The sequence below is a fragment of the Lissotriton vulgaris genome, chromosome 6 (genome assembly GCF_964263255.1).
Source record: "Lissotriton vulgaris chromosome 6, aLisVul1.2, whole genome shotgun sequence".
NCBI classification, from domain to species: Eukaryota; Metazoa; Chordata; class Amphibia; order Caudata; family Salamandridae; genus Lissotriton; species Lissotriton vulgaris.
Genome location: NC_141694.1, coordinates 1,294,360,886 through 1,294,379,338, shown reverse-complemented (window position 1 = coordinate 1,294,379,338; position 18,453 = coordinate 1,294,360,886). Strand labels below are relative to the sequence as shown.

General features: G+C 42.2%; 1 protein-coding gene across 1 annotated transcript in view; it reads right to left on the bottom strand.

Moving 5' to 3' along the window:
* Nucleotides 1-18,453, bottom strand: part of ENPP1 (ectonucleotide pyrophosphatase/phosphodiesterase 1) — a 612,613-nt gene that overhangs the window by 302,450 nt on the left and 291,710 nt on the right. Inside the window, exon 11 of the mRNA XM_086927432.1 lies at nucleotides 14,211-14,283. Within this exon, the coding sequence (XP_086783558.1) occupies nucleotides 14,211-14,283 (73 nt within the window). The remainder of the gene's footprint in view (nucleotides 1-14,210; nucleotides 14,284-18,453) is intronic.

Below are 18,453 nucleotides of genomic sequence, written 5' to 3'. Positions count from 1 at the left end.
AACAAAGGAAAGGAAATGTAATTAATCACAGGAAACTGAGTTGCGACACTCCTGATAAAGGGAATTTTACTATTTAGCACTTTTGCAACTGTGGCGTTCAGAATTGGAATTACTTGGAGATTTTCAGAGCTATGAAGATTCCTTCAATGCTTGTAAAGGTACCATAGAATGTACTGTTTTTGCAAATTATGTGAAAAGTTGAACAATGAAATTGAACAAGAAGCTACTATTGCAGCTGAGATTGCTAGAGACAGTTCTCAAGACAGTCAAAGTTCTGCTCCACTGAGTCAAGATCCACTAGGACAACCAATTGTTGAAAATGAAGCAGCAATTGTGATGAATGAGGTGCAAACAGCAATGCATCAAGCTCAAGAAGATATTATGGACTTAGCCAACTTGGAAGTACAACTAAATATTGAACAGAAAGAAATATATCAGCAAGTCAGACAACAGGTTGACCATGGATTTCTTCATGAAATAAAGAATGCACATGCACATCATTTCAACCTATCCGAATGTATGCGAGTGGACAAGCTGGAACAGGAAAAAGTTTCTTAATTAAAGTAATCACCAGTTATCTGCAGAAAACAACGGACTCACATTTGTCTTGTGTTGTAACTGCTCCAACTGGGTTGGCAGCACACAACATTAAAGGAATTACATTGCATCGTTTATGCTACCTGTGGAGCATGAAAACAAATTGGAATATCACAAGCTATCTGGAGAAGCTTGTTATGAAGTTTCAAGAGTGCTAAAGAAAATGAAACTTCTAATTATTGATGAGGTAAGCATGGTCTCAAACTTAATGCTTGCTTTTGTGCATTTAAGAATGCAGCATGTCATGAATGATGTAATATGTGACATCATCAGCAGTGGATTGCGGGCACGCGAGTTCTAGTTAGTACAGCTAACTATAACGGAAGAATTTCAATGGTTTTATATGAGTGAAATGTCCAGATAACTATAACACCCCTAAAACCTATGGTTTTTTCTGTGAATTTCTAAGGTCTTTTAAAATGCTAATTCCTAACTATAACATGCCTGAAACCTATGGTTTTTTTCAGTGACTATATATATATATATTACCCACAGGCGGTCGCCAGTAGGTGTATATATAGTTAGGACTGGGTTTCCATAGGAAATCCGCACTATTCTATTGGGAATAACTTTGGCGCCGGTTGTTGAATTTTCGCAAATTTCTCAAAGAAGATGGCTCATTCCGCTCCGCTTCTTCCCTGAAAGTCTAGGGTAGGTTTGTCAAGCGGGGGCCGAGAAAAAAGGGGGGGTCCCAAAACATGTTTTCCCCATGTTAATTTCCATAGGACGTTTAGACACGGCTACAGCCCGAACCTCTGAACGGAATTACACCAAATTTGGCAAAATGTTAGAGTCTGATTCGCAGATCACCCTTCTGCTTAAATGGTGTAAATCCCTCCAGTAGTTCCTGAGAAAATCAAAATAGAAAAAATATATATATCTATAAGCGTGCACCGTGCGCGCACCGTACGCGTACATTCCCGAGCACGAGCTGCATGCTGATTGGCTGCCACTGTCTGTCAACACTCCAAAACAGAAATTGATGGCAGCCATCTTGTTCCTCGGTAGACTGAGGCACAAGTAAATCAGAAAAACAAACGTGTGGAACTCAAAAAGGGGGCAGGGTAGAAGAACACAGGGAAAAAAAAATCTTTTTTTTCCAAAAACTGCGGGGTACGCGCACCGTACGCGCACCCCCCGATTTTCCCCATACATTTTTTTTTAAAAATTGGGGCCTTGGGGGTCCTTCTGGGACCCCCTGAGCAGGGCTAGAGGGTCGGGTGCTTCTACACCTGCCCCCTTTTTGAGTTCTAAAACTTTCCGAGCAGGAGCTGCATGCTCACTGGCTTTCAACACTTCAAACCAAGAAGTGTTGGCAGCCATCTTCTGCTCGGTAGATCGAGGCACAAGAAAGCAGAAAAACAAATGTGTAGAACACAAAAAAGGGGCAGGGTAGAAGCACCCTGACCCCCTAGGCCTGCCCAGGTAGTCCCACAAGGACCCCCAAGGCCCAATTTTTTTTAAACTGTTTTTTTGTCATCAGTGATGTCACTGACCATGTCATGAATGATGTAATATGTGACATCATCAGAAGTGGATCGCAGGTGCGCTAAATATAGTTAGTACAACTAACTATATAGGAGCAATTTCAATGGTTTTGTATGAGTGAAATGTCCTGCTAACTATAACACCCTTAAAACTTATAGTTTTTTGAGTGAATATATATATATATATATATATGTATATATGTAATATATATTGAAAATAAGATTTCAACTCCAGTTCCGTTCAAATGGAAATCTATAAAAAAGCATGTCAACATTTTTTGAGAGCAAGGAACATCAAGCTATTAGAACATACACGAATGCTCCTACAAATGATTGAAACATGTCTAACTGAGAATGTTTTCATGTTCAATGATGGCAGGTGGTACAAACAACTCCAGGGCACTTCGATGGGTACTTGCTTTGCCCCCAGCTACGCCAATCTGTTGGTAGGCTGGTGGGAGGAGCAAGTACTCTGGAGTGAGGAGTTGGAGCCATGGTCCCATAGCATCGGACTATGACTCTGTTACATTGCCGACGTGTTCTTTGTGTGGGAGGGAAGCGTACCTGAACTATTGGATTTTGTCAAATGTTTGAATGCCAATGTTTTGAATCTAAAATTTACCATGCAGTCTAGCCAACATGTGATTGATTTTTGGGATATTAGATTTACAGTTGAAAATGGGAAACTGACCACGGACGTGTACAGAAAAAAAACAGCAGGGAATTCCATTCTCCATTCAGATAGCTGTCACCCACCAAACTTTAGGTGGAGTGCTCCCTATAGCGAGTTTTTACGGGCTAAAAGAAAGTGTAGTACAGAAGCAGCGTACCAGAGAAACAAACATGACTTGGTGACTAGATTCAAGAATAGAGGCTATCCCACAAAAATGCTACGCAAAGGCGCTATGAAAGCGGATTCCATAAGCCACAATGACGCAATCTACGCACCACCCAAAACACTTACCAAAACTGACAACACTAAAACACCAGTTTGGTTTATTACCACCTACAGCACGCAAGCTAATTAACTCAGAAACATCATCAAGAAAAGATGGCACATTTTGACACAAGATCCCCTCCTCAAAAGTAAACTAGGCCAGTCACCGTCAGTGACATATAGGAAAACCACATCACTGAAACATATCTTAGTGAGTAGTCATCTACACACCACTAAAAAAACAACATTGTTGCAAATGCTTGTAGCAACAGTGTAAATGTCAATGAAGTGTCACTTAGCAGATCCAAGAAAAAATGGAAAAGCACCAAACCTATCACTTGTACCACGGACTTCGTGGTATATGTGATCACCTGTCCGTGCGACAAGTGGTATGTGGGTTCAACTACACTACCAGTAAAGAAAAGAATCCTGGAACACTGAAGAGTGGTGGCCAACCGTGGCTTCAGTTACAGCACTGCTAGACCCTTTAGTGATGCTCATGATGGCGACTGGACCAAAGGCAAATACTTTAGCCTGGCCACGGTTCCTAGAAATCCGAGAGGGGGCAATAGAGTGCAAGCCTTACGCCAATTGGAATCTAGATAAATCCTAATGGCTGGCAGTATGTTCCCACATGGCATGAACAATTACGAAGAATTATATGTATATCTGTAATGTTCCCATAAGCTTCTCTCCAGCCTAGTCCGAATTCACCTACATGGTTATCTCTGAACCAATGTTTTTTAAATATTTTAACTATTCTAGCACTGTTGTTCACTTTCACCTTTTCATTTTCTCCTTATGTTTCTTCAGTTGACTTGATTTACACAGCAATTAGTTCTCATGATTGTATTGATTCAGAATATGAGTCAGCCAAGCCCTCAGTAACTATAGTGGGTGTTTCTATATAGAATGGGGACTAGGACTGTACAATGAATTTTGTTAACCTTTCTATTTTTAACTATTTTGTGATGTATCAAGGACAACTCTCTTCCTCATAACTGACCGGTCTGTTTATATTTCAACAGATTGAAGAATGCACCACATATGAAGAGTAGCCACTTACTTTAAAGTTATGATCACATGAGGACCAACATGTTCCACTGAACTGTGGAAACCAGTCATCCAGAAGTCCTACACAATTGACCACTTAACTCCAAGGAAACTAGGGCCTCACACTGGTTGCATTCAACCTTAGAGGGGTCACTTCAACACCCGACAAACCCTAACTCCATCAGATCCCCATCTGAGAGGTGATGTCATAGTGGTACTAGACCACTGTTTCCTTCTGGTCTGAAATTTCATCGTACTCCCACCATAGTCAAATCAATTTTTGTGTTATAATTGTGTATTTCAAATTACTCATTATGAAAAGACATTTTGTCAAAATTCAAAACTTTATTTACAAAGTCAACTGAACATGTGTTAAACTGTCCAAATTCCCACAGTGTGTCTTTTATGTCCATGCACGCTGCGTCATGCAAATGTTATGCACCTTTAAATGATGTGTGGATTCCACAGAAGGTCATGTGACCAAGATCTCGCTAGAGATCGAAACGCATGGTTCCTGACTGCTGAATAAATCTGCATATTCAAAACTGCAATCCTGGTGTGGCCCGTCTTTTCTGCGGTTCCTGCAGAGATCTCCTTGTTGCATATATATATATATATATATATATATATATATATATATATATATATATATATATATATATATATATATATATATATATATATATATATATATATATATATATATATATATATATAAAATATTACCTACTGGCGATAGCCAGTAGGTATATATAGTTAGGATTTTTTCTCTATGGAACTTTTGAAAATTCTATGTCTAATAACTTTGGCGTTTGTGGACGGAATTGGCTGAAATTTTCAGGAAAATGGCACATTTTGTTTCTGAGCAGCCCCTGGAACTTTGGGGGGGTTCCGTCAAGGGGGGGCCGAGAAAAAAGGGGGGTCCCAAAACGCGTTTTTCCCATTCATTTTTTAATAGGGCCTTTGGCCTCACTTTTAGCTCGAACGGCTGAATGGATTTGCACGAAACTTGGCAAAATTGTAGGGACTGTTAGCCCGATGTGCCTTTGCTGGGTCTCAATATATGTGCTCCAGTGGATTTTGAGAAATTAACGTTTAAAAAAACAGATATATCTGTGACAGCGTCCTGGATAGCGCACTAGATCGCGTACTTTTCGCGTAACGGCGCTTTGCGAAGCGAAGCTGATTGGCTCTCCGGTGTCTGTCAACATTCTAAACAGTCCGGTGCGGCTGCCATCTTGTCTCTCGGTAGGATCGAGAGACAAGAGGAGGAGAAAAACGAAGGGGGAATTTAATGAAAGGGGGCAAGGTAGACCCCTCTTGACCCCCTAGGAATGATGTTGGGGTTATTAAAGGGTCCCGTGGGGAAAATAAAAAAAATTAAATTTTTCGCGGTAGAAGCGCTTCCCGGTTCGCGAACTGGGTAGCGAATCGGGACGCGAAACGGGAATTCGCCATTTTGTGTTTCGATTTAATTAAATTACTAGATGGAGGAAAAACTATGTGAGTATTGGGTATAAGGGGGTACGGGAGACGTATCCTGACCCCCTATGTTTTCTGAGGGTGGTTAAGGAGGCTCATATATGTTGATACTTGTCTTCCAGCGGTTGCGCGTGAGGGTTTTTTTTTTTTTTTGCCGCTTGACTTCTGTTAACGTTCGATTAGAAGGAAATTAGGAAGTGTTGATCGCCATTTTGACACTGCGAGTAAATATATTGTAAAAAATAATTGTTATAAATTAATCAGTATTGTTAAACATTGTCTGCGCCATCTTGCTTTTTTTCCAATGCCACACTTTTGTCGTGCACGGCAGCCATTTTAGATGCCTTGACCAGACCCACTCTCTGCACGCCGCCGATCCTCAGCATGGCTCCCCACCCTCGCAAGCATCTCCCCCACGCACTGGTCACCCCTGCTCTCTCTCTGATGCATGGGCCATAAACTTCCCCCCATCTGCGCTGCTCTTCCCTGAGTATCACACCCTGTGCCCGCCCGACACCTCCCTTTCACCCTATTCACTACCGCACCCTCTGACAGTCCTCTTCCTCTGTTTCTGATTGTCCAGGCCGGTCCCAGGCTATCACATAGCCCTGCGGATGTAGTTTATGGACCCAACTGTAAAGAATCACCCCTGTTTAAAGGAGTTACAGTAGATCAAGGTCGCCACCTCATGAGATCCGTTACACCACACGCGTTCCTACTATCTGATAACGATCCTGTATTGTGATTGGGGAGGAGATTCTCACTGTAAGGGTGTGTGGGACCGAGCCTGAAGCGGAAGATTCCAGGGATGCCTTTTTGTACATCAAAGTCTTCACAATTATGTGTCACATTAAAAATATATAGCACTCCAACAAAGTTGTAGGATTATAACACTTTAATAACTTATAAATATATACAACGCTCCAACAAAGTAAACACGTTAAAAAAAACTTTTTAAACAACTATTTATATGACATTGCTTTAACCAGGATAGACAAAGAAATGACACAGTGATGTAAAAGTTTCTGAAAGAAATTCCAAGAACGTCCCATGTGAAAGTGAATTTTATCTGGGAATTTTTTTTCTTTTCCTTCTCATGAAAAGAAAGTTAATGCCAGGTTCGTTACCTGCTTCATCTGCAGAAAAAAAAAAAACTCTCGAGAGGGACCGAAAAAAATATAGCTATTTTTGTGTGGCTAACATTAACATTAACATCTATGGTAATCATACCATGTATCGGCACATGGAGAGGTGGCACCCTCCTAATTATTCTAAAGCACAACTTCGAGATTTGGTGGATAACCCCCGACCGGCAAAAACATCCATCAATGACTTAGCAATAAGTGAGTCAGAGGCAAGGGAAACGGTCCCAAATCTGCAAAAGAACTTTGGGCAGATGAGATTGACTTATGTAGCATGTGGAAATTAATTTCATGCGGAGAGATGAGTATTACTTTAATAAATAGATCATATGAAAATCATCAATGTCCAAAACATCCTAGAAAGTAATTTTTGTCATTTTTGAGGAAGAGAGATAACCTACAGTGGTACGGGGTCGTTTTCGTTCGTACTAGGGGGGCCAGGTGACATTCCTTCGGGGTGGCTTAGGGGCATTTAAAACAACTTCCCTGATACAGGTAGCATATAAAGTAGAGGCTAAATACCAGGATCTTTATCGATTGCTTTATGCTGTACAAAAATGAAAAACACATACAACAAACCTGGACCATTCATATTTTCAATGTTTCTGCGTACTATACTTTTTAACTCTTAACTAATTGAGCTGCTTCATTTCACCTGCTTTTTTAAAAAAAACAAAAAAAAAAAAAACATCGGAAACAGTGGACATTTCTTCGAAACTTACCAATGTACGCGTTACAACTACGTTTGCTTTTTCAAAAACCTTTAATAAAAATGTTGGTGCCCAAATACGGGCCTACAACCCCGTGGGCCGGCCACGGAGCAGGCTGGAACTGTAAATGGGGGGGGGGGGTGTTTATTTGTGGAAAACAAGTGCAACAAAATCATATTGATAATTCATTGTGAGCAAGTACCATTAGTGTCGACAATTCCAACCTTCAATAATAAATACAGTAATCAATGATGCATTAGAACTTAATATCAATTCATTGTTCGAACGTGTAATCAGTCTTATCCCATATCAATTCATGTGGTAAAAACTGCATACATATCTCATGATATCAAGGCTGAGCAATCGGGGCACAACAAGGAGTTGAGAGTTTCATTTGTACCGGCGCCATTTTGGGTGAGGTCAGGAAGGTCCAAGTATAGTCAAAATGTCTCCACCAAGTCGTGGTTGGACCGGGACCTCTTTCGGTAGTCCAAAGGTTTTTGTTGAAGGGTAGCAGAGAGGACTGGTGACATGAACCATCAGTGAATGTGGGGTGGGAGGAAACAATTTCTCCTACCGGGTCATACTGGTGTCCCACCGGAACTGATCAAGTTGGTAGTCTTGCAGGATTTTGATAATTTCAAGACTGAGGCCGGCGCCGGCATTAGCGCGCCGACGTCCCTCGGCTACGTCGTGGTCGTTCCGTGAGTGATCATGGCAGTCATTTCTCATCGGGGGTCGGGGGCCCCCGTGGCTCTTATAGAATCTTCAAAGTTGAGGAGAACGTTTCTGGACGCAGGACTCATTTTCAGGCTGAACTGAAAAGCGTTGTTGTACCGCAAAAGTAACCGAGACTGTCGGGTGAGTGCAGCGCCGCTGCATCGCAAGAGTGGACGAACCCTTTTGTTGGGTGAGTGGAGTGTTGGAGGTGCAGCTGAGGGGCCCCCACCTGGGGGGGTGGGAGAGGCTCGTTCGCGCCGCCTCTCCCTCCCTGCGCACCCCACGTCGACACCTGGCGTTGATATCCGTGATGTCCGGACCAGGCGATAAGAGGGGGGGGGTCGGAGGCAGAGGCAAGACATCCCCCCCCCGTGGCCTGCAGGGCGCTGCTTCAGGACCGAACGGGGAGCTCATACCAAGCCGGGGCCAGACCAGGAGATACGAGGGGAGGGTCGGTGGCATTTGCAAGACATTCCTCTCCAGTGTTGTCGCAGCTAGAGTTTCCGTCGGCCTCGGCTCCTCTCCTGGTGCACCTTACGTGACGACCCTTTTGTTGGGTGAGTGGAGCGTTGGGGGTGCAGCTGAGGGGCCCCCACCTGGGGGGGTGGGAGAGGCTCGTGCGCGCCGCCTCTCCCTCCCAGCGCACCCCACGCCGACATCTGGCGTTGATATCCGTGATGTCCGGACCAGGCGATAAGAGGGGGGGGTCAGAGGCAGAGGCAAGACATCTTCCCCCGTGGCCTGCAGGGCGCCAGAAGAGAATGGGAAGACCAGCACATTCCGGGCCGACCATCCCACGACTTCTCCGGCTGATGGCGGCTAGTCGGGCCCCGCCCTGCACGTGTCGAGGCCTCATCTTCCGGATGGACGTAACCGTGGACCTGTTGCACTTCGGGAGTTTCCGGAATGGGGGTAGGTATCTGCTGATTTGTATCTATTTCATGTTACCGTTATTGGGTGTGGCGGGCGGTGGGACAGACATGCTTGGAGCAGTGGGGGGGCGGCGGAGGTTAGCTACCTCGTGGCTGCCGTAACGTCAAGCTTGGCTTCTCTCACCACTTCCATGTTTCTTATTTCTAGCGAAGTCAAAAACTCATCAGTGGCCTACTGATTTTGTTCGATTTCTTTCCCTTCTTTTTCAAGTGTGTTTAATTGTAAAGTTTCTGTTTAACAGGATATAGTTTTTACTTCGTATTTTACATAGGTCTTCTTCATTAGGGGTACTCTCCGGTTGAGCCAGATGATGTACCTCTACTAAATGGTCCGGGTGGAACTAGTTTCTCAATCAGTGGGGAGTAGATGGGCATGACAGATTACAACGGGGGACAAAGGTCCGCATTACCCATCCTTCACTACTTGCAAAGACTAGACAGAATATTTCTATTCCACGTTATTTGCAAACAGAGAATACCTCGTTAGAACTATTCCTTGAACAATAAATGTCCAGCCAATCAATCAATCAGTGGGGAGAAAAACAGGCATGACGGATTACAACTGGGGACAAAAGTCCGCATTACCTATCCTTCACTATCTGCAAAGGGAGACAGAATATTCCTATGCTTCTCTGTTTGTAGACAGGGAATATCTCAAATAGCAATAATCAATAAAAAATTTACAACTTTAAGGTAAATACTCACAATAGGACTACTCAACGAAGTTAAAAAGTAATGGATATAGGTACTTGAGAGGTTTTCGGTGGCAGATAATCTACAATATACACTTGTACATATGAGTCAGATACAGGGCGGATCTCTGTATAACTATGGATAATTAGATATTAGGATGGCATACTTTGACTTGTGATGTTTGATCTCATTTAGTCACTTCAATCTAATTTTTACCATTAATTTTTCTTTTTGTTTAGCAGATTAACTACAATACTTATGTTGGACTCCATATTATATGTTGTTTATTATATTGTTTTGTTACTTATAGTTCTAGTTATTTATTGTAGTGTTATCTTTTAGTTATAGTTCCAGTTATTGCTTTAATAAAAGTTAATTAAAAAAGTACATACGTCTGTTTTTTTGTGGGGGTAGCAGTCATCAATAGAAATTATATTTATAATTTGAACTATAATGCTGAAGCTCACTCATTAGTAACATATTGTGGTGAAATTTTAACCTATGTGCTGACGTAAGTGTTCCATAAACTACTACTATGGTAACAGGCAAAATACTGTTTGGGGGTAGGGTATAATACGCAGGAATGCTGTAAAAATAAATGGGCAAGGGCTGTTTTGTTTTCCACTGTTGCAACATAAAGTGATCGATAAAAATCCGATAATCAGGCCTATCAGCGACTAAGACAGCAGGCCGAGTCTCTTTGCTCAATGACTCCCTCATGGGACGAAGAAACGTCCTTTTTCACGAAATAGGAATATTTTACTTGCAGGACAGTTGTTAATTTCCCGTGAAAATACATTAGCCTGGAACATTGTTAGTGATAAACTGTAAATGCATCTGGGTCCTTTGCTTAAAAAAAACCATATGAAATATATTTGTGAATTAGAATAAGAATATATGTTACAGCTATAGATATTTGCTATTAAAAAAACCATTGAAATTCACTGAAAAAACCATAGGTTTTAGGCCATATATAGTTAGGGATTAGCATTTACAAAACCTTAATTTACTCGCACAAAACCATAGAAATTCGCATATATAGTTAGATGCAATAACTATATATCGCGCACCCGCAATCCACTGCTGATGATGTCACATATTACATCAATCATGACATGGTCAGTGACATCACTGATGACATCACTGATGACAACTCAAATGACATCACTGATGACAACTCAAATGACATCACTGACAACATCACTGATGACATCAATCATGTGATAATACGATCAACCTCTTCAGACTTTAATATAACCTTAGATACACTCAGAGTAAACAGACACTCACAGACTGTCACTCATCCATGGAGTTACTCACACACCTAGTCAGTCATGCAAAGAATCAATCACACCTCCATTTCCTCAACTATACAGCTATACACACCTTACTTATTCAAACATATACTAACACATATTTACTCTCTTATACAATCCCTGATACAAGTTTACAATGATCCATTCAGCCACTCACACATTCACTGGCTCTTATGCACAGTTATTTATATATGTCAACTCTCACATGTACTGTGTTTTACATATGTACTTACTTTGACATGTAGCACTGAGATATCCATTCACTCATCAATACACTCGTACACAGTCAACCACCCATACAGCTGTTTCCACATGCAGTTTTGAACCCATACATCTAGTGAATCAACTGTTCACACATGTATGCACAGAGTCACACACCTCCCAGCCACCCCACACACACACTTACTCTCCCATACAAATACTTGGGCAACCAATCAATAACCTATATAGTTACTCATATAGCTACTGTTCAACACATGCAGCAGTTCATAGAAAAACAGATATAATGATGCACAAATTAAGACAGTTTAGTCACTAACCCATGCACTCAGTGAGACACATTTAATCACTCATACAGTCAGTCATGCACCTACTAAATCCTTCATCCAGACACTTATACATCCACTTATTCTTCAATATGTAAGACATATTTTAACTTTACAGAAACATACAGTCACTGGATGATGTCATCAGTGATGTTGTCAGTGATGTCATTTGAGTTGTCATCAGTGATGTCATCAGTGATGTCACTGACCATGTCATGATTGATGTAATATGTGACATCATCAGAGCAGTGGATTGCGGGTGCGCGATATATAGTTATTGCATCTAACTATATATGTGAATTTCTATGGTTTTGTGCGAGTAAATTAAGGTTTTGTAAATGCTAATCCCTAACTATATATGGCCTAAAACCTATGGTTTTTTCAGTGAATATATATATATATATATATATATATATATATATATATATAAATATATATATATATATATCCCAGCTCAAAATTTCCTTTTCTCCTTCAGGAAACAAATAGCACTCACGAGGATTCTTTAGCTCAGCAGCAGTTTATTCAGGACAAACGCGTTTCGGATTTACATCCTTCGTCAGTGTCGTAAACGTTTACGACACTGACGAAGGATGTAAATCCGAAACGCGTTTGTCCTGAATAAACTGCTGCTGAGCTAAAGAATCCTCGTGAGTGCTATTTGTTTCCTGAAGGAGAAAAGGAAATTTTGAGCTGGCATTTATATCGCGGTACGCCACCGCGTTTCTGCACCCGACCATGAAGTGCCCCGCCTATGGCGTGTGGAGGAGCTAGATATATATATACACATATTGTGTCTTGTGGGTTTTCTGCCCTACCTCAAGATCAGTTTGGTAATAACCCTTCCCCAATCTGTCCCCATGGGGCAGGTAGACCTTTAGGAGTGCAGTACTGTCTGATGCCTTTGTGGGTCACATTAACTAGTTTTATCACTAGGTCTTCCCCTTGTGCCTGTTGGGCTTTCTGCCCACTGGGAGGCAGATGGGGGGGGGGGGAGGAAATCTGCACACCCTCCAAGCAGCCATTAGGAAGGACAAAAATAATTTTAGCCTATATTAAGATGCTCGAAGCATGGGTGGGCCACTCTTCCAACTCGTGATTTTTACTGGGGTTTTTGCCTGAATTCTACTCAGCTTTCTGTTCCCTAGAGGGGTCACATTGGGGGTAAACAACCGCAGTGGCCCACTGGGGAACAGCAAAAACGAATGCACTTGTTCTAGGTAGAGGCACAGCCCGACACCTAAATGGCCACCCCTTCAAATTTGTTTGGGGGTATTTTTTCTATTCCTAGTGGGCTAACTGCCCCCCTGGAAGGAGACAACTGGAGGTAAGCCTACCCCATCCACCCATAGGGTCGCAGCAAGACTAGTGCACCCTATTTGGGGAGGGGGCATGGTCTGATGCCTGGTTGGGCAACCCCTTCGTTTTCTGTTGCTTTTTCTCTAGTATCTTGTGAGCTTTTGTCCCTGGTTAAGATTGTTGTAAAATCCCATATCTACCCTGGGGAAAATGTGTGTGGTTGGGGGGCAGAAAATCAGTTCTACCCATTATGCTGGGAATATAGGCTAAAGCCTGGATGGGATGCTTTACCATGTTTTCCGACTCTTACACCCAAGTTTCTGATGGGCGTTCTGCATTCTAAATATAGAAAGCCACATGCCCCTAGTCAGGTGGGGGAGCATAGGCCCATGCTTGGAGGGAGCCACTCCCCCCCAACAATAACTTTCCTCACGGTTAGTGGAGTAGATCTTCTCTTGGGTGATCATAGTCTAAGTGCAACCCCCAATTATGGATCCACTAGGATGGGACAGTGCTGCATAGAGGATATTCTCTTATTTCCAGAGCTGCCTCTCCCACAGAGATCAGTATGCTGGGGTGAAGAGTTATGCCCTCCAACACCAATCAAAAGTGACAGCAGACCGAAAGATTAGCAGTTTGCTTTCACTTTTGTTTTGCCTTGACGTCAGTGCACTGTGCATGTTGCTTGTTATAGCAAAACAGCAAAAACAAAAAATAATTAAATCAAACCAGGAGACAAAGGAAGCTTTTCCACCCTACTCCCAACTGATTTAAGAAAAGAAAATGTTTCTGCCGTTCTTACCAGAAACATTTTTCTTTTATGCAATCTTATCGACATGTTTCCGCCAGCCTCACTGTGTAAGTCTTTCGGCTGACATGAACATGTTGTCAGTCACACTAGTAAGATAAAGATCATTAGAAGGCCAAAGGAGTACTAATGTATATTTTTGTTAAAGGCTTACATCGAAACACAACCATTATTTAAAGAAAATAGCACATCATTTTGTTTTGCCATGCTCTTTCCCCGTCTTTAGTTTGTAGACTGAGGGCCATACGCATGAACACATTTTCCCATAGACACTGAATGGGCAAAAACCTTTGATGCATCTGGCCCTGAGAGCTTTGAGAAGGTGTAACACTGGGGTTGAGGTATTCCAATGAGCCTGGATTTGGCTCCAAATTTATGGAAATGGCTAAAAGCAACTTAGACCCAAACTATAATAACATGTTAGATATCATTAAAAAAACACATCATCGTAAGACTATGGATTACCAATACAAAGGGTACTTTACTTACATCACTGCTGACGGGTCCTGAACGGTGTCCTGATGTATCTGGCTCGTCTAAATACAGAGTGTAAAGGTCTGGTCTAAATCAAACAGTACCAAAATATGTCATGTTTTGTGAAAATAATGAATGATGAATGCATACATAGTACATTGAAATCACTTCAGTAGAACGACCTACTCCATAAACTATACAAAAAACCATACTTTCAAATATTTTTCCCAACTCCAACCTCTATCTAATGCCACCTTTCACCCCCTCACTATCCACCTCTCCTTCCACTCCTTTCCTCACCCAGCTCTCTTACTCCACATGACACGTCATCCTTTTCTACCCTTTAGTGCTCTTATGTCATTGTTCCAGAAAGTTCGTAGAAGGCACCTACTGGCTCGGTGCCTCCACGTACATGGCAGATGTGGATCCATTTCCTTCCTAATGAAGACTTGTTGGGCTCACACACTGAGCTAAAAAAAACTCAGCCAAGCACACATTGTGCACTTTGAACCCCTCCCCACCCCCACCTCTAAACATCTGGAATAAGATCCACAACATGGATTCTTAAACAGGAAAAATGTCTTCAATTGCATAGTAAAACATGCTTTTATCCAAATTCAAACAATCAAGCTGTCCCCTAAAACTTAGACCTGGCAACGGGCTGAGGATTGCAAACCACTCCTATGCCAAGAGCGAAATGTGTCCACTCTCCACAATGGAAGACTCATGGGTCTTGAAATACACCACCTTGATAAAGCGACGAAAGGGTAACACATAAATTCCTTAATAAATTAATTTAAAAAGCTGGACTGCAGATGATTTTTCGTAAGATTCGATGTCAAAGTTCACATGGCATGATTCAGGATCGTGATGTTGTCTTCACAATTGCGCTTTAGTGCCAATTTGATTTGCACTCATGCAGGAACCAGGTTATACACACAAGAAAAGATACAATCTTTAAATGTAAGTGGCTAATAATGCCTTTTGATCTATGTTTCATTCTATCTTTACCGGCATATTACACCAATCATAATATGCCCAGTGCTCGAGTAGTAGAACAAGGGGTTAAAATGATCTCCAAGGGACGGAGTAGGCCAACCAATAAAGTCAGCTTTAGGTCCTCACCATCCGGGTAATATTAAAACTTTAAAAAAACAGGGACATGGCTGCAGGCACTGCACATAATACAACTCCTTGGTGTGCAGTAGCTTGTCACTGCATTCCTCAACTGCACACCCCTCTGTCACTCCCCTTTGGACAGAGAGAGTAGCTATACCCGGGGCTGTAGACCAACCTTGGCTACTTAGGTCAATTTCAGGATGTGGTGTAGAAGCAGGAGGTGGAGGGGCGGGGGAACCGGTTAAATACCAGTCATCGCTTTGTCTCCTCCTCTTTGGTGGTTTCCCAAAACGAGGCGCAGAGGCAGCTTTAAGGCGTTGTGCACAGTTAGGGAAGGTGTCTGGAGGACTTGCATCCTTTTATAAACTTGGATTCAATTATAGTGAAATCCAAGCAAGTAATTAGGTAGTAAAGGATTACTTTCTGTGAGTTGTATCCCCACCACCAAACCTCAAGAGTACGCACTCACTGTTAAACATCTTTAGCCCTGAGAGTCTAAGCCTAAATAGAGGTACTTGATATTTAGTGAGTTTGCACTTCTACTTGGATTCAGTGGCTTCGGGAAGAAAAGGAAAAGCTCGGAGTACAGATATTCACGCACTCATATGGAATCTGCCTGTGGAGTACTCAAGAAAGTGTCCCACAGAGGAATCATTACCACTTGTCGCAGAACTTCCTTTTTAGCTACAACTACAGCGATGCCAAGCATCTCTTAAGTGCATCATGTACCACTTCATGATGTGTGGACTATCCTGATAAAAACATGCTGCAAGAGAAAGGCAAGAATTGCCATATTTCCGAATTCACACAAGAGGTGAACTGCTTGAGGAGGCACGCATCATTTGCAGAGTGTACAGCTCAGCATCTGGGTAAAAGGAAGGCGGTGGTAGTCAGCAACCGAATAATCATCTTCCATACACCTAAAATCCAAGTTAAGCATATTAATCCAAACCCTGACCAAAGAGTTCTTCCACCGTACAAACCTTTGGACTCTGAGAGGGCAGTGACAACAGTGTGATTCTTAAAGAAAGCTTTCAACTTTTTATTAGCATTCCGAATAATGTCTGCAGTTTGCAAGTGAATGTGTTGCTGAAACCAGCTCTGAGAGTGGTGCCATGGTCTACATGAGAATTGGCGAGAAGTACAAAAGGACTCGTACATTCATCAGCAAAGGTTTCCTACCACTCAGCTCTGAGGCAAGAGTCCTAGAGGTTGCTGATTATTTATTTATTTTAAAAGTTTTATATAGCTCTGGCTAGACCCAGAGGTATCAGAGCGCTTTACGTGATTAGGATAGTTTAAGGCAAACATAGTATGAAAGCATATAAAAGGTAATGAAACAACAATGTGAAATATACAAAGTAAAAACAGCATGAGCATTATGCAAAACAAGATAGATAAACAGGAGCTGGAGCTATACATTTCAAGTAATTAGGTAGAATGGAGTACAGGAAGACAGACATATATTACTGAACAAATATAGTATAGTGATAAGAGATCAGGAGTAGGGCACAGGTTAGGATCCCCAACAGAATTTTGAGGAGGTGGGTTTTGAGGTCTTTATTGAAACTGGAATAGGAGGGATTACAGCGCAGGTTTTTTAGGAGGGCATTCCAGATAGTAGGGGCATTGCCAGATAAGGAGCGAGATTGTGTGGCTTTCTTTTTATGCAGAGGTGAAATTAGGAGGAGGGTGTTGGTGCTTCTCAAAGGTCGATTGGTGCCAGCAATGAGGAGTTTCTTGGAGAGGTCTGCAGAGTGTTTTGGTCGAGGGCTTTATAAGTAATGCAGGTAGTTTTGTAAGCAGATCTGCCTCAAATTGGAGCCATTTAAGAGATTTGAGAGCTGGGAGATATGATCGAAGCACTTGCAGTCTGTCATGAGCCTGGCTGCAAGGTTGAGCACAGCTTTGATTGGAGGAAGGCGGACCTTGGGGATTCCGTTGAGAATGGCGTTACCATAATCAATACGTGAAATAACAAGTGACTGAACTACAAGTTTAAAATCATCGGTGGGTATGAATAGTTTGATATTCTTGAGGTTGATGGAGAGTGAAGAGGGCTCCTTTGGCAGAGTTTTTGATGTGAACGTTAAGGGTAAGGGTGTTGTCGATAGAAATGCCAAGAAATTTGACGGAGTTGGACAGGGTGAATGAGCAGTTGAGTGCATTAAGGTCAGAAATCCATGATTGAACGGTGAGAGGGTTATTTTTAGGGCAGAAGAGAATGATTTCGATTTTATTAGGGTTAAGTTTGAGATGATTTGAATGGAACCAGGTTTGGATCTTGGTAAGGGTGTTGTTCAGGTGTAAGATGTCAGCATGAGTTTTAATCTTGTAATAGATATGGGTGTCATCGGCGTAGAGGTGATAATTGATGCCTGCTTGTTTAAGAATTAAGTTGAGGGGTTCCCTAAAGAGGTTAAAGAGGGAGGGAGAGAGAGAGAATAGATCCTTGGGGGACTCCAAGGGAGACGGGTGTGGGGTTAGAGAGACAATTTAGAATGTTGATTTGCTGAGTTCGGTGTTGTAGGTAAGAAATTAACCATTTGTAGGTGGTACCATTAAGGCCGAAATGGGTCCTAAGTACAGTAAGTAGGGCTGAATGGTTGACTGTATCGAACGCTGCAGAGAGATCAAGAAGGATAAGAAGGCAGGTCTCGCCATTATTAAGTGATTGATGGATGTCATCTATGACATTGAGCATTGCCGTTTCGGTGCTGCAGCCTTTCCTGAAGCCAGATTGAAGGGTGTTAGATAGGTTTAAGTTTTTGGTGTGTTTGTCTAGTTGTAGGACACAGTTTTCAAGGACCTTTGAGAGAAGGAGGAGGTTAGTGATGGGGCAGAAATTATTTAGGTAATTGGGGTCCGCATTGGGGTTTTTGATTATTGGGAGATTTGTCCAAGTTGAAGGGAGGTGGGGACACAGCCCATGGAGAGAGGTGTTGATGATTGTGGTCCAGAATGGGGCGCGGATATGCTTAAGGGTAGGGACAGGGTTGGAGGGTACAGGGTCTTTTGTGTGGTAGGACAGATTAAGATTGCTAATTATTATAAGGACTTCTAGCTCAGTGACGGGGAAGAAGTTGAGCAGGAAGGCATTGTTCTTTAGTTGTGAGTTAGGGGAGTTGGTTACCGGTGA